We start from the raw sequence: 14,707 nt of genomic DNA on the forward strand, positions 1-14,707 counted from the left end.
AATGGTAGCAGAGCGTGGTTTCTCGGCCTGCACCGACTACGCTCCTGTTCCTGCAGGCCTGTTTAAATCTCTCTCAACGCAGGTTCGCCCCCTAACAAAAGATTGAGTCCACTTGTAAACTATTGTTTAGCATTCACTGCCATCAAGTCAGGTCTAGACCAGATTCCAAGCGCGTTTGTGCCTGCCGCTGGATTACAATATAAATTTACCCTTTTTATTCCCTATCCATTTACAATTCTAAAATAAGATTTTTGTCCTTTTTTTGCTAATATTTTTAATTTGAAATTTTATTTATTAAATTTTTATTTTTATTTAAATTATACCATGTAATTGGTATACACACACCCCCTTAAAGCGCTTGGTATCTGCCAAGTTTTATACTTAAACTCTAAGAATTTATCTCACATCCTTTAGAAATTGTATTTCCACCTAGCCTTAACATGCATCATAAAATCTACAAAACCTTTTTTTTATTTATAATATTTGTTTTAATTTTATTTTTGATAAATAGTTGTAAGAAGAGGCAGCATACTAGTTGTCAAGTTATTTTAACCAAGCGTTAATTATTATAAATACTTTTTAAAAGAGTCCATACATTATCAGATTGTTTTTGAAAATTTAAACAATTAAGTTCCCCAATAGAAAACCCTTGACCTAAAACTTATGGCAAATAATTAAGAGTCCAATTGCCACCTACCTTTTTACAATTCTAAGTCCTACCACAAAGATAGTCCATCCAGATAATCCTTCACAATGGGTCCGAACGAGGAAGACGGTGATTGTTGTTCTGGGATGTTTATTGCAGGTCCGGTCTGTTATCAGTTGGGTCGTCCTTGGAACCTTCGCCCTGCACGACTGTGTGTCCTTGGCTCGCCCATTCACTGGTTGACGCAGCTTCATATAGAATTAAAACATATCCCCAGACGGGGGTGTCAGTTCTTATTTTATTATTTTTACCCTATACCATTGTTTATCATAGACATAACAGTCTTTTTTTTTGTTCCCCCTCTTCCTTGGGATACATTTTATCAGACTAACAGGTTTAAATTTAATATTCCAACATTCGTGTTAGTTATTAATTTACATACAAACATAAATAACACATGTTAATAACATTAATTACGGTCCATTGAGTTTCGGATTTGTGCATTTATTCAGAAAAATAAATACTGAATTGTTTTAATATCTCCCAAACCATGTAGTTTATCGCAACTGTTTACTTCACCTGTGCCCTTTTATCCAAATTATAAACTTTTTATTCCTCTTGAGGTTTCTTCATGTTTTAAAATACATTTTTACAAGATTACAATTCAAGTTAATATTTACAATTTAACAGGGCTGTAGAATTTCCTCAATTGTTCAATATATTTTAATTGAACCTTCCTTGTCACTGAAATTTCTCAAATCAAACATACATACATACAGCGTACATCTAATATAGTTTTTCTTCATTCTTACAACTAATTTAATTCGTCATAATTTTTTAATCAGTTCCTTTTTAAAACATTTTTTTTTTGTAATTCAAATTATTTACCCCTCGGTAATTATTTTGTTTTGTTATATTTTAAACATGCATTCTTCTTTCCCCAGTGGGTTTCACATCCTGCAAGTGTATTCTACGGAACTCATTCAATTCTTTTAAATTCTGAAACTACATATGAGTTGGAGCTAATAATTGAAATTATTCTGAATGGTCCCTCATATTTCAGATCTAGCTTATTATCGCTGATTTGTTAATTCTACAATAGACTACATCATACATTTTTAATTGCCTGTGATTTCGGTTGTATCGGTTTCTTCTCGAATTCAGCTCATTTTGTCTTTTTAAATTTTGAATAGCTTCAACCATCTTTGCATTCTTATCTTTGCTCCATTTTTCATCACAAATATCTTTAATTTGCCATTTTTAGTGACAAACCATCATTTGCTTTGAAACTGAACATTAATTCAAATGCAGGACGACTTTATGCTTTCATTGTGACAAGAATTTAGGGCCATTTGCACATGGTACAAATCCTTGTCCCAATTCTTTTTACAGTCATGATAATAAGCTGTCAGAATTTGATTTAAATTTCGAATTTGCCTTTCACTTTTATTTCCTATTGTCATTGCTACTTTAGCATTGGTGAAATTTAATCTGATTTAAATATGAAACTGTAGAACTTGGTCAGAATTAATTAAGGTGTCTCCCGTTTCAGCAGCTGTCACCAGTTTAGCCTAGTAGCAGGCTGTAAATTATTGCGGAGAACACAGGATGTGATACTGACATTCGTTTAATTTGCTCCATTCTACCATTGTTTGTTGATTTATTGTGAACGTGGAATTGACTGGTCTCATTGCTAGATCTTTTTAACATAAAGCAACATTTTTTAAATAAACTTTTTATTTAACTTTATATCGGTATTACTAAAAATATACTTTTACATGTAAACTTAACATTATTGTAATAGAGTCGATAAATCAGGATTGGTGACACTCTCATCGACTTATATGTTCTAAAGCAAACACTTCCACATTATTTCATTCGCGAGTGTTTTATTTCAGCATAAAAATAAAGTTCTTATACACTGTGTACTATTCAGGTTGTAAAAGATTCACAGGAATTCGCTAATACTAAATGTAAACATATTTGTTCTATACAGACAGCTGTACAGTTAAGTTTAAGCTATAAAACTCGTATCATTATGAAGTTAAAAAAATGTATCAGCTGTAGACCTGATAATATTTAAATATGTATCGTGCTGTGCGTTAATCAGAAAGGGATGTTCAAAAATTTAATAAGTCGGGGGAATAATAGCGTCTAAAACAACCATAGTTATATTTTAATATTTTTAATTTTTACCATTTTTCAATGTAAATTAATACACAAGTAAATAATATGGCATATCTGATAGTACACATAAAAATATCCTGAGATCCAAACTCACTATTCCGTAATCTAGTTTAGTTCTAATGAATATTCATTAGTCAGGTCATTAGAGAAACGTGTCCTCTATACCTTCCTTCAGGTAGGCCCCCGAATGTTAACTCCCTTAACTGAGTATTTTGTTTAACATAATCTCCATGAAATAAAAATGAATTTTATATTTTATAGTGCGCCGCCGTGAAAATTGGATATACTTAGACTTGGCAACAAACATATTACGTTGTATCGTAATTACATGTAAATAATAGGACTATATGTGAGCAATAAATAAGTGAATTGATAGTTATTCCCTTAATAATGGATTAGCTTGTATGTATTTTCAAAAAAAAACTTGTATTAATACTTAAAACCTTATCTTAAAATACACACACCCACACAACACAACAAAATGTAAACTATTTATTCTACAATTCAAACTATTTATAATACTTTTAATTTAAACTGACTCGCACACTAAAGACAGTACGAGTTAATAGACCCCCCCGCTGATCTTAATTTTATAAACTTGTAGCAGTTTATCACACCATATGAGATAAATTCAGATATAATTATTTAAGCTTTAAAAGCATTCTCAATAGTCTACATGATAGCTGTTGTGACTATAAACATATTGTTCCACGATACATCGTGGATGTATATATAATGTATTATACAGTTATTAAAAGCTACAACATAAATATTGATTTATTTCTTCAGTCATCTTGCAAGAAGAAAATTTATCACAGCGAGGAATTTCGAAAATGATTTTGTGATATCGATTCCGACGGGAAATCACATTTGGGAAAGTGAATTTTCCGATTGGAATCAGCCTTCAAATTATTGTGGGCAGCAGGGTTCAGCGCTCCAGAGGGCTTAGTGTAACTTACACTCAACAGATAGCTCCACAGTAAAGTTGTTTTTAGGACATCGATACTATAACAACAAGTATATTAATGAAAAATATATTCTTATAGATTTACAACACGCTAGATAGATTTATAAGCTATACATTGAGCTGTTTTTATATACATACGTTCACAAACGTAATGGCCATTCCATGTTAAATCAACACACAATTTACCTCACCATTTTAGATGTATTTGTCTAAATTTTTAATACACTCATAGTGAGTTTTTATCTCAAACCGTTTCATAAATACACTTACGTATAGTTTTAAAAACTCACAATAGAGACGTGATCAGACGTTTCTGAAATCGCTCAAGGAGCTCACCTACTCTGCAAGGGGTGTTAATTTGCAGCATTTTATGACCTTTCCAGTGAAATATAACACGGCAGGGATTATAATGACATTTATTGCCAAAACACATACACAATTTTTTATAAAATTGTTTTCTTCAGAGGTACATTAATATAAAATTTCCAAAATCTTTTGCATGAATACTTAATACTGTTTTAAATAACTTAGTGAAATAATAAATTTGGGATGAGGATGTTTTTCATGGTTGCAAAACATTTATTTATGACACCTGTTTTCAGCAAGTAGCCTGTTTTGACTGAATTAATAATTTTGTATCTTTAAAATTTGTTTTGTCTTTTTCAAAAGGATTTTCAAAAAAAGTACATATTTTAAGTTAGATAAAAAACATTTTCAATAAATTGATTATTACTGTTTTAAGATGAATGGCTGAATATTAAATAAGGGATGAATAGAGGTGACAGATAGCAACCGAATTCCTCGTGAATCTTCTAAATATGAAGGTTCAAAAGTAATCTAAGAAAAGTGTGAACATATTTAGTATAAGAACATATAGGTTTCTAGCATCATATTGCTTTTCTACAGATCATAAATGCAAGACAAAGCGACGTAACTAGTACACAGTGAAAGAACTATGGACTTTCAAGGATCAGTACCAGAACCAAAAAATAGTCCCCTTGTGAACAACAATGGAATAACAACCTTAATCGTGTTTTTGGGTCAGAAGTTCTAGTTTAGATTATGATGCTCTTTATCGTTGAGGGATCTTTTACAATCAATAAGTTTATTAAGTCTCTTGGTATTTTCCCCTACCATAATAAGCTTTTTTAATACGCAATACATTGAAATTACCCAGAATAACTTGTAAGATTCAGGTTTAAAACAAAAAACTTAATGTAGGCAATATTCATATTTCAAAAATTCTAACGATAATTCTTTTCGTAAAAGACTGAACGTGCGGTATTGTTTTTGGCTGTCATCCTTGAGCAAAAACATCCCCATAACATAAAGGATGACTTTCTTAAGGCATTTAGGCAGTAAGCCACATTTGTCTGGATTGAGAGACACAATTTCTTATATCCTCCGGTTCCTGTAGGTCAGGGAAAGGTTATTAACAATTCAGCAGCTTTTAATGTTATTTCAGTAAAATAGTGATAACCATATATACGGAGTAACAACCATCATCATTGCCTTTGGAATACTATCTTATTTACTTTATTTCTTTTCAAGGATACTTGAGAAGTACATGAATTTCAAGTTTCGAGTATTTCTACATTGAAGATGATTAGGGCCTACTAAAAACGTTACGATATGCCCAGTTTACTTATAAAATATCATAATACTCTTTTTGAAAGTATGTTTAGATGGTTACCTTTTTCGTTATACTAAATTAAACTTAAGCTTTATCTGGATTACGCATTTGTAATATTTTTAAAACAGGAACTAATTAATTTCTGGATTAATCTGCATCAATTTTTTTGAATCGATTTTTTTACAATACAAAAATTGAAAATCGATCAATTTAAAATGATCTATAAATTTAAATTAATATTCTCATTTTAATTCGCCACTTCCCTTGAAGTAAGTAACTTTTTTAGATACTTTTAGATTTTTAAGTACTACAAATGAACGTTTATTAGAACACGACTCATAAAATTATCTTTGACTATTTGACCCAGTCAGTGTAATAATGTTATTAAATCAAAAACAATTCTTCCTATTCTGAATAAATAAATGGATAACAAATTGTTACTCTAAAATGTATTCTAGAGATGGAAACCGGTCCAACACTCATAATTTAACGTTAATTCGCTAAAACAGGAAATAGTTTGGTTTAAGCTCTTGAAATCAAATCTTAATAAATTTTGATTGAATACTTTACACAAGTTTAAGTTTTAAAAATAATCATCAATGGTATAAAAAACTTAGAATACTTAACCCAAAACAGTTCAATGAGAATAACTTTACATATGGAATGATATGGAAATGGATATTGAGAATTCTCCGTAACGACTACCAAGGCTGGAGAGAGAAAGTGTCGAGCTAAAAGCGTTGTTGGTATGCTTGTCACGTTCTCAGTTTGTATACTTGTCCAACCTTGTTATAAGAAAAAATGTCATTGTTATAGCAAAGTGATCTAAGGTAAATAAAAAACAGTATTTATCAACTCATATCATACTTTAATCTCGCAATTTTCATAATTTTTTAAGGCATTAATTGTAATAGAATGAAACCTAACATGTTATCTATGAAGTTTTAATTACTTTGGTAAGATGTAATTTTCCTCAGGTTTGAAACTGTTCTGTAGGATACAAACTGGAAAAATAAAACTGAGGTTACCTACATCTGGACTATCTAACGGACGTCTAAGAGCGGAAATGTGATATCAAGAATAGTACCGTAAAATGTAACCATTTTACTGAAAAAGATGATGATTGAAGTGGTTTCTTAGTGTTAAAAATCTGCCTAAAAGCCTAGGTATTGTTGGGTATTCATGTTCTATATTCCCGCTTTAACCAGTATAAATAGTATAAAAATTGCTTGAGGACCCCATTTTTTAACTTCCAGGAGTTCCATTCCTTCGGTCCTCGTCAGAAAATACCTGCAGCCCTTAATGAATATCCGGTTATTTAGAAATCAACACAGCGTATTTGTTATGCTTCATATTTAGTATTTCTTCCTAAAGAACATTCATTAAAAATAGAAATATGATTTTAAATAAATGTGGCTGTAGTACGAATGATTAAATTAGGGCTAATTAAGTGTTAAATACATGGCGGTGGCAATACAATGTAGTGTTGTTATACTACAATAAATCATTAATATTATTACTTCATTATTATTATAATTATATGGTTAGTGGGATTGTCAAAATGGTCGCTCAAAACTCTGAAATTCCAACATTCAGACAAACTTTGATACGTATAAAGTGGTGGCGAATATATGGCTGAGATGTGCACGATTACATAAATAAAAAAGTAAGTTAATAGTGACTAAAACCTTTTACCAATATTTAATCAAATAATATTCCTCAGCTAATGGTGACTTTGCAACCCCAAAGCGATGAATAATTTTTTTAAAGTATCGACTTTTGTAACGAAGAGGAAGCAATATTCTGCAGGTGAATCTATTCAGTTTGACAAGTATGACGTGTTTGAAGGAAATGCTCTTAGCGCACCTTTCTCCTCTGTTACCTGTCAAGCTCAATGATGTATGTACATGGCAAAATTTCTTACATTTTATTTACACTAATATTATTCTAAAATATTACAGATATTGGATTGAACTGATGAAATAGACTTGGATTTCATGAGTATGTCACATTACGTTTCGTTGATGCGGGAAGTATGTCCTATTTAAGGAAATTCTATTAATTAGGTGAGTAAGGGAAAGGTTGACTGTCGATAGATTCTCTGCAGATTGATGGGAAAGTCGGTGTTCCTCTGACTGCTCTTGTTACAATTTGCATGGGTAAACAAACTCAACTACTTTTAACGCATAGTTTACGGTACTTTCTTACATTGACTTCTCTGATAGACATTTATATGTTTATTTATGACAAAATAGGTGATCTATAAAAAATGAAGTGATTTTTTTATAATTTATATTTCCTAAAATCCATCACGTTGAACTAAAGTTTTGATAATTTATAACTTTTATTTAAAAAAGTATAAGGGTCTCAACTTAGTTTTAAAACTCTTGCAATTGCCTGAAAAGATTTTAAAGCAAACATTTTTTATCAAAGAGCTATACGAAAGGTTTATTTCTAGCTGGTTTATAGCTTGCAGCGGAACCTACACCTCATGCAGTAAAACCGATATTTTACTTAGATCTGGGCAATACTACTAATATTCAAGAGTGGCACATCACTATCCGCACCCACCCCCCCCCCCCCCCACCCCCCCCCCCCCCCACCCCCCCCCCCCCCCACCCCCCCCCCCCCCCACCCCCCCCCCCCCCCACCCCCCCCCCCCCCCAAAATTAAAGTAATGATATATATACATATATATATATATATATATATATATATATATATATATATATATATATATATATACAGGGTGTATATTATGTCTGGAAACCCAAATATATCCTTTAATAATTTAAATATAAATTTGAAACCTCTTACAATCGTGATAGAGATTGGGCATCTACTTTTTTGGAACAATGTTTTGTTATGTCACACCAACGGGGGACGTCCTGCCGAGGGTATCGTGAATATTCTTAATAGAAGCCTATACCTTGTGATACATAATTTTAAATTAATAGCTTACTGAATTGAGTGCCACAAAACCGCATCTCAAAGGAATTATTCTATCAGTAAATAGAGCATTTTTAGTATTGAAAATTTACTGATGTTCAACAATGTAATTTTATAACATGGTTCTTGCCACAAAATGTGTTACACTAATTTTTTTAGCATTTTTTAAAATGTTCAATTAAAATAAAATAAACAATTTATTTTTAAGCTGGTTTAATTAGTACAAATTTACTAGTTTTTATTGCAATGAATAAAACTTATGAGTCACTTTCTCTGATTACTTATGAATCTGTACTTGGTGTTTTCCAGTCAGCAGGAAGGTTTAAAGAGACAAAGGTCACTAGCCTATGAGAAACATTATTGTGTTATTAATCATCTGGTCTACAGGTTTCAGTTTGTTGAGCATGGAGCTTTCACTAGACAGGTCTAAGCTTGGGAATTACAAATGGACAAAGGTCATATCATTCCTGTCGAGTTAATCAGTGTCTCTGAAGCATTGCTGTCAACAAGTTATCTAATTACAGTAGTTCAGTTTTTATTTGGCATTTTAATGGAATTGTCTGAAAGAGAACGAATTACTCTGTTGATGAATGCGAGGATATGGCGATCGTCAAAGAATCTTATCGGGAAGTTTTTTGTAATTTGTTTAATGACACTTTCCCAGAAAGGAATCCCATAAGTGTTTCAACAATATCAAAACTATTGAGCGTTTTTGAAATGAACAGGGAGTGTACGTAGTCGGCCAAAGTCGGGTAGGATACAATATGCAACAGATGAAGAACATGCACTAGATGTTTTGCAAACATTTATTGAAGACCCACATACATCGCTCAGAAAAGCTGCACAGCAACATGATATGCACCCTATGTCCTGTGAGTAAGATTTTGAAAATTAATAAATACAAACCATTTAAAGTTTCATTTAGTCCAACAGTTAAGTGAGGATGATTACGACAGAAGAGTTGAGTTTTGTGAACTTGTGATGCGCAAATGTGATGACAATAGAGATTTTCTGACCAACATACTATTTTCTGATGAGGCAACTTTTTTTCCTAAATGGCAATGTTAACAGGCACAATTGCCGTTACTGGGCTAGTGAAAACCCACATTGGATTACTGAGTCCCATTCACAGCAACCACAAAAAACTGAACGTATGGTGTGGAATTTTTAGGTAACAAAAATTGTTGGACCCTTTTTCATCAATGGAAATTTAAATGCCGAACTTTACTACAATTATGCTCCAAAATGAAATAATCCCAGCTATTCAAATTGCATCAGGAGAATACTTTGATAATGTATGGTTTCAGCAGGATGGTGCTCCACCCCATTATGGGAGACAGGTAAGAGAGTATTTGGATTTAAGGTTTTCCTCATAAATGGATTGGCCGAAGAGGAGAAATCGAATGGCCTCCAAGATCTCCGGATTTGTCACCAATCGATTATTTCCTATGGGGGTCATTTAAAAATCCAATGGTTTATAGAAGAAAGCCTCATAATTTGGAAGACCTAAGAAACAGGATTATAGAGGAGATTGCTTTGATAACTGAAGAAATGTTAGGCAACTCTGTCGAATCATTTTACACAAGATTGGCTCATTGTCAAACCGTAGAAGGAACACAGTTCGAACAATTGCTTTGACACCAAATGCAGGTAAAACGTTTGTTGTAAGACTTTTCTAACAGCATACATTATTTTTTATTTGTAATAAGAAATCAATAACATAAGTATTTCCATAATTGTACTGTAATAAAAACTGGCAAATTTGTGCTAATAGAACCAGCTTAAAATGAAAATTTTTGTTTTATTTAATTGAACATTTAAAAAAATGCTAAAAAATTAGTGTAACACATTTTGTGGCAAGAACCATGTTAAAATTACATTGCTGAACATCAGTAAATTTTCAATACTAAAAATGCTCTATTTTCTGATAGAATAATTCCCTTGAGATGCGGTTTGTGGAATTCAATTCAGTAAGCTATTACTTATTATTATTAGTATTAGTATTATTATTAGTAGCGGAATAATAAATTAATAATCAAAGTAAAATTAATGTTGGATTTTACCACGTACTTTTTTTCGTAGAAAAAAAAAGTAATAGAGCGGAAATCCAATGTTAAACCGTAGGTGATCAGAATTGTTTCAGCGCACTCTTGTGTGGCAGTTACCACAAATTTCCCATAGCTTACCGGAACTATTATTACTTGAAAACTGTCATGAAACCTAACTTGAAACATAAAAAGTAGCATGTAGTAAGGCATTCATCAGTAGATATTAGATTGAATGAAACTTCATTTCTACATAAAACTTGAATAAGTTATGATGGTGCATGCCCGACAATTGAATTTGACTGAGTGTCATTGAAGCATTACTGAATAATCCTAGTAAGCTTACTAGGATGTAAACAGCTGTCACTTTCATATTTTACCTGCCGTGGAGATACAAACTTCTGTCCTGTATGATTGACTGTCTATCTATTTGTTAACTAGACATCTCAAGAAAGAAATAAGCTACAGACTGTAAATTTTGCATATAACCTCAGAGAAGCTTGTTACGCAACACATAATGTAGCATATTCCTACCTTATATTATAGTAATAAGTATGTATTACTCAGTACTTACCGTAACTTTCATGTCAAATCCGGACGGACTGAGCCACTCAAAGAAGAAAGATGGTGTAAGCCGCGGCTTGGATGGCGACAAGACCCACCAGCATCCAGGAAGCCGTGTCGAATGGCTCTGAAACATGTATAAATACTGTTCACTAAGAAATATATGAAATAATAGTAAAACTCAGTCAAAAGAATTGGAAAATTTAGTGAATCTCCACATAACGTAGCTATGGAGGGAAGGGTTATTTAACAATGAGAAAATTGAAGGACAATAAGAACAACCTCTTTTTGTTTATATACAATGGATGGCTTCTAGGTTAAACTGGACAGACTTATTTTGTAATCTAAGTATCTCTACTATTGAAACGATGCGCAATTCGTTGTGAAAATCTTCATCGCCGACTTTTTTGGATCTCTTCAGACGTCTGAGACTCTCCAGATTTCAGAAGTCGAGTCTGTACCAGTATAAGATTTCAGACCCTGCACTAAAACGGAACTTGAAATGGAGCTAAACTAAAGATTTTCACTAAACCAACCCCACATTGAGACCTATTTATGGCTCCGTTGTATTTCTTATACCTTTCTTTTCAATTTGTGGCAATATTGAAGTTAGCATTACTGTACTAAAACAAGTAATTACTATTTTTCATTTTATGGAAAGAATATTATAAGGGAAAAATAATAACTATAAATAAATGAAATGCTGAAAAAACATTTGTAAGATATCATAATACAATAACTATGCCATAATTACCTTTAAAAATATTGCGCTTTATTTTCTTTCATTTCAATCGGAAGAAGTATTAAAATAATATAACTATAAACTACATACAAATAAATTATTTCCGTTTATTACAATTTACGAAAGTAAGTAAGAAATAGTTATTTTATTAAAATTTTCCTAAGAAAAATAATAAATTTAATAGTAAGTTAATAATAAGAATATGTGTTCAAGGAAAATATATATTTAATTTATTATTTTAATGCCATTGTAGGCATCTTACTAGGTTTAAATTCTATTTATTGTCTTTATTTCATAGTTTAAACTTTTGGGTACTGAATATTTAATTAATGAAAAACTGTAACTATGTTTTTTATATTACAATCAACAGAAAATAATTTAGAACCAATTTTATATTATCACCTAAATCTAAAAGTATAATATGATTTTATGTTAGAGATGTAGCCTCGAAAAGTGTTTTATAATAAATAACATAATAGGAAAAACTTTTAAACACTTTTAAACTTTTATTTTTTCTTAGACGATGTACAATAAGTACACAGAAGCAAAAAAAAGTCGCTTATTATCTACTTTAGAACATTTTGAAATTTACAAAAGTGCCAAAATTAATCATAATATATTATTAAATGACAAAGACTTTCTAACACAAAAAATTTATTATTCGATAGACTTTTAAACAATATACAATGATCTCACATAAAATTAAATACAACAAATTTAGCCACCAAGGTAGTAAAAACACATGTCCAAATTGATTTTAATTATTTATTTTAATAATTAACTTAACCTTATTTTTGTACCTGAAGATGGAATCAATGATTCCGAAATGTAACATCGTCTAAGAAAAATAAAAGTGTTAAAAGTTTATTCCTATTATGTTATTTATAATATTTTAGTTTTAGTATTACGAGTGTAAAGATGGGGCTCTGAGTTCGTAGAGTGAAACTCTGTTTTAAAATTCCCCCTGAGAAATTTTAAAATTTGTATCATGATAAATTATTGAACATATCCAACGATTTCTAGCCTTTTACTATAGTTGATCAAAACCACAGACAAAGAAAAGCTTCTACATGTAACAAGAAATTATGTAAAGTGTAAATTAATTTTAACAGCTAAACAGCAAACATTTAAAGTGTATAAATTATTATACTTAGTAGCCTTAATTTTGACAGGAGTTAAAAAAAATTAAACTATCTGCTGGATATGCCAAAAGGGAGTTTCCAAAACCAGTAGGGCGTATCCCGGACGTATTTTTGAAATAGTAATTGACCTTTATGTTAATCAGGGACCGCAAGAATTGTCTGTGTACAGTTTTAGTATAATTGCTAATGTAGATTATACGTGATCGATTATAAAAACACACACAAACAAGCACACAGAGAAACACAATTTTTATTCATATGAAATAGTATGGATTTCTAACTTTAATTTTATTCCATTTTTTCTATAATTCGTTTATTGAAAATGTTAAGTATGAGAATAGTTAGTGATTAGTATTGTTAAGTACTGAGATATGCATCGGATTTATTTGAAATACTGGACGTACAAATGCAGGATTCAGTTTTTGACCCAGTTCCTAGCGGCAAAGAGGGAGTGGCTCAGCGGAGTCTATACCGACATCTGCGGTATGACAGCTCAAACCGCACAGCAAATTACGGTTTTATGGCTCGAGCTCTTCACCCGGCGCTCAGGACATTACGTCTGGATAGGCGTCCTCACTGATATATTCATACTTTACCTATTACATAATTTGAATATCCTCAACTTTTATATTGGCGTGCTCTTATTAATCACACTCCTTAATTAATTGATATGTAAAATCCAATACTCTTCACATATCCTGATAGTTTAAAATAAACCAGTGTAAACAAAACTTTTATCTTATTAATTACATTGGGAATTGCAACTGCAAAATGTTGTATTATATTGTATCCTGTTTTTCTCTCTGTTATATTTTAAAATCCTGTTATACTTTTGCAATCAATTTTTAAATAATGTAGAATTACGTCACGTTACGTTCCACGTAACAAGCTAACGATGAGGTTTGCTTTCAGAATTTTAAATCTACAATACATTGTATTTTCGAGATATCCTGCAGACAGATAGACAGATAATCATACGGAAAAGTAATCTTTATACCTTCCGCAGAAAAAATAAACAATTTTGTCAGCATAATTTGGGCGTGAGCTTCATTCAGGCTCAGCTCTTTGATTGGAATGCACCGTTATAGAATTCATAAATTCTTGTTTATGTGGATGATGTGGACATTTTTGCAAAATGTAAAGACTTACATATGTAATCTTTCTCGAGATGAACTGCCGCATGGTAAAAATTACATTTTTGTTATTTTAGTTAGGTTTATAACAGTGTTCAAATAATAAATGTTTCGGTAAGCTAGCAAGGGTCCTACAACGTAAGAGTATGCTGTATTAAAATACTGTTTACCGATTTTAAACTTTAACTCCAGTCGATTATATGTTTCTTTAAACCTACGAATAAAGGTATCATTTCTTAAAATGTCATAAGATTGTATATAGTTTGCTTGCCAGTATTTTATTAACCTATTTTCTCGCGAAGATTCGAAGATTCTTTTAAAGTTTCAAGTCTATAGGTCTGTTCGAGATTAGACGTGGAAAGACAGACAGATAGGCAGACACAGACAGACAGAAATTCTGTTCTAGTCCGTCAAGTCATAGACTTCGCAGACGTCTTGATTATTGACGTTGATGGATGCTAGAGGAATACACCATATCGATCGTAAACATTGTAGATTCCTTGTCATACAAAATATATTTATTTGGATATGCTTCATTCCTTCCGATTCCTGAAATTTTCTAGAGAATCTGTAGGTTTGCTGCGCTGTAAAGTGGTATTCATTGCTACTGGATAGACGCGGTTGTGGTGCCTTAGATTGAATTACTGTGTGAGAAATTTATTTCTAAGTAAAAATTTGGACTTCATTAAAATTAGAGCT

General features: G+C 31.6%; 1 protein-coding gene across 1 annotated transcript in view; it reads right to left on the reverse strand.

Annotated features, from left to right (window-relative positions):
* LOC124355589 (glutamate receptor ionotropic, NMDA 2B-like) overlaps positions 1–14,707 on the reverse strand; it is a 74,222-nt gene that overhangs the window by 7,027 nt on the left and 52,488 nt on the right. Inside the window, 2 exon segments of the mRNA XM_046806750.1 lie at positions 11,002–11,043; positions 11,045–11,118. Coding sequence (XP_046662706.1) covers positions 11,002–11,043; positions 11,045–11,118 — 116 coding nt within the window.

Source organism: Homalodisca vitripennis, chromosome 2, assembly GCF_021130785.1.
Source record: "Homalodisca vitripennis isolate AUS2020 chromosome 2, UT_GWSS_2.1, whole genome shotgun sequence".
Classification (NCBI taxonomy): Eukaryota; Metazoa; Arthropoda; class Insecta; order Hemiptera; family Cicadellidae; genus Homalodisca; species Homalodisca vitripennis.